The 932-nt window shown below is 35.6% G+C and overlaps 1 protein-coding gene across 1 annotated transcript; it reads left to right on the top strand.

Moving 5' to 3' along the window:
* LOC135842768 (uncharacterized) lies at positions 1–932 on the top strand. The gene is made up of 2 exons (XM_065360395.1): positions 1–195; positions 334–932. The coding sequence occupies exons 1-2, from the start codon at positions 81–83 to the stop codon at positions 771–773; spliced, it is 555 nt and encodes a 184-aa protein (XP_065216467.1). The 5' UTR covers positions 1–80; the 3' UTR covers positions 774–932.

The following is a 932-nucleotide window of genomic DNA, read 5'->3' as shown; positions in this document are numbered from 1 at the left end:
ATCACAGACTTATTGAATATTTCAACTCCAAGCTCTCTTTATAGCAATAACGTAATGCAGACTGTAGATAGTGTGTAAAAATGCTAAAAAAACTGTTTTTTTCCACAAAGTATCGCCCATTTCGTTATATTAAAATGCATTTGGATGAACGTTTGTGGGAAGCCAACCATCGGAATGCTTATAAGAACGGACAAGGTAAATTCACTTAAGTACCTGAATTACCAATGCAATTCTTTGCTATTCCTTTTCGAACAATGCGAGTCTGAATACCTACCTCAAGACCAACTTTAGTGTTCGCCTTATTTGTTATTATTATTATTATTATTTTTTTAGGAATTACAGGACGAAGTCAAGTGCTGTGCATGGTTGGTGTACGCTATAGGATAGAAACACTGGCTGACGATTTGTATCCCGAAGGACTTTATAATATTACAGCGACCGAAGCTTACAGACAGATACTAACCTCCGAAGACCCAAAATTTGCAAACCGCAGCTGCATTATAGTATTTCGTCGAAGGATTAAAAGATACAATATTTCTGTTGAGGATTTTGTATCAGTAATGGGGGAAATTTGCGCGAGTATGACTTTTAAAGCCGCCAGTGGAATATCAGCATTCGCGTTGACAACTCTTAAATATAACGATTTGGGAGCTATTAAACGAATGTTTGGTATTTTGGGTATCAGTTCGAATCCGGATGAAGTAAGAATAAAAGCTGTGCAAATTGTTTTGGAACCGTTGCCGATGTTGCCTGAATCTGAAGGTCCTGCTTAGTGCTTCCTGAATGATTATTTTGATTAAAACTACACTTTTTTGCTCTTGTAATTCTATTGAGAAATGAACACCTACATATAAGTATATCAACATTATTAACTTAAAAATGAAAATGATTTCAACTATAATAGACCTCGTTTTCAGCCATCAGGAAATACT

This window comes from Planococcus citri, chromosome 1, assembly GCF_950023065.1.
Source record: "Planococcus citri chromosome 1, ihPlaCitr1.1, whole genome shotgun sequence".
Taxonomy (NCBI): Eukaryota; Metazoa; Arthropoda; class Insecta; order Hemiptera; family Pseudococcidae; genus Planococcus; species Planococcus citri.
The sequence above is the reverse complement of the archived record's forward strand: the minus strand, read 5'-3'. Positions and strand labels throughout refer to the sequence as shown.

Coding starts and splice junctions, on each gene's coding strand:
- LOC135842768 (XM_065360395.1), top strand. CDS start 81: ATGCTAAAAAAACTGTTTTTTTCCACAAAGTATCGCCCATTTCGTTAT. Junction 196..333: donor TGCTTATAAGAACGGACAAG/GTAAATTCACTT, acceptor TTATTTTTTTAG/GAATTACAGGACGAAGTCAA.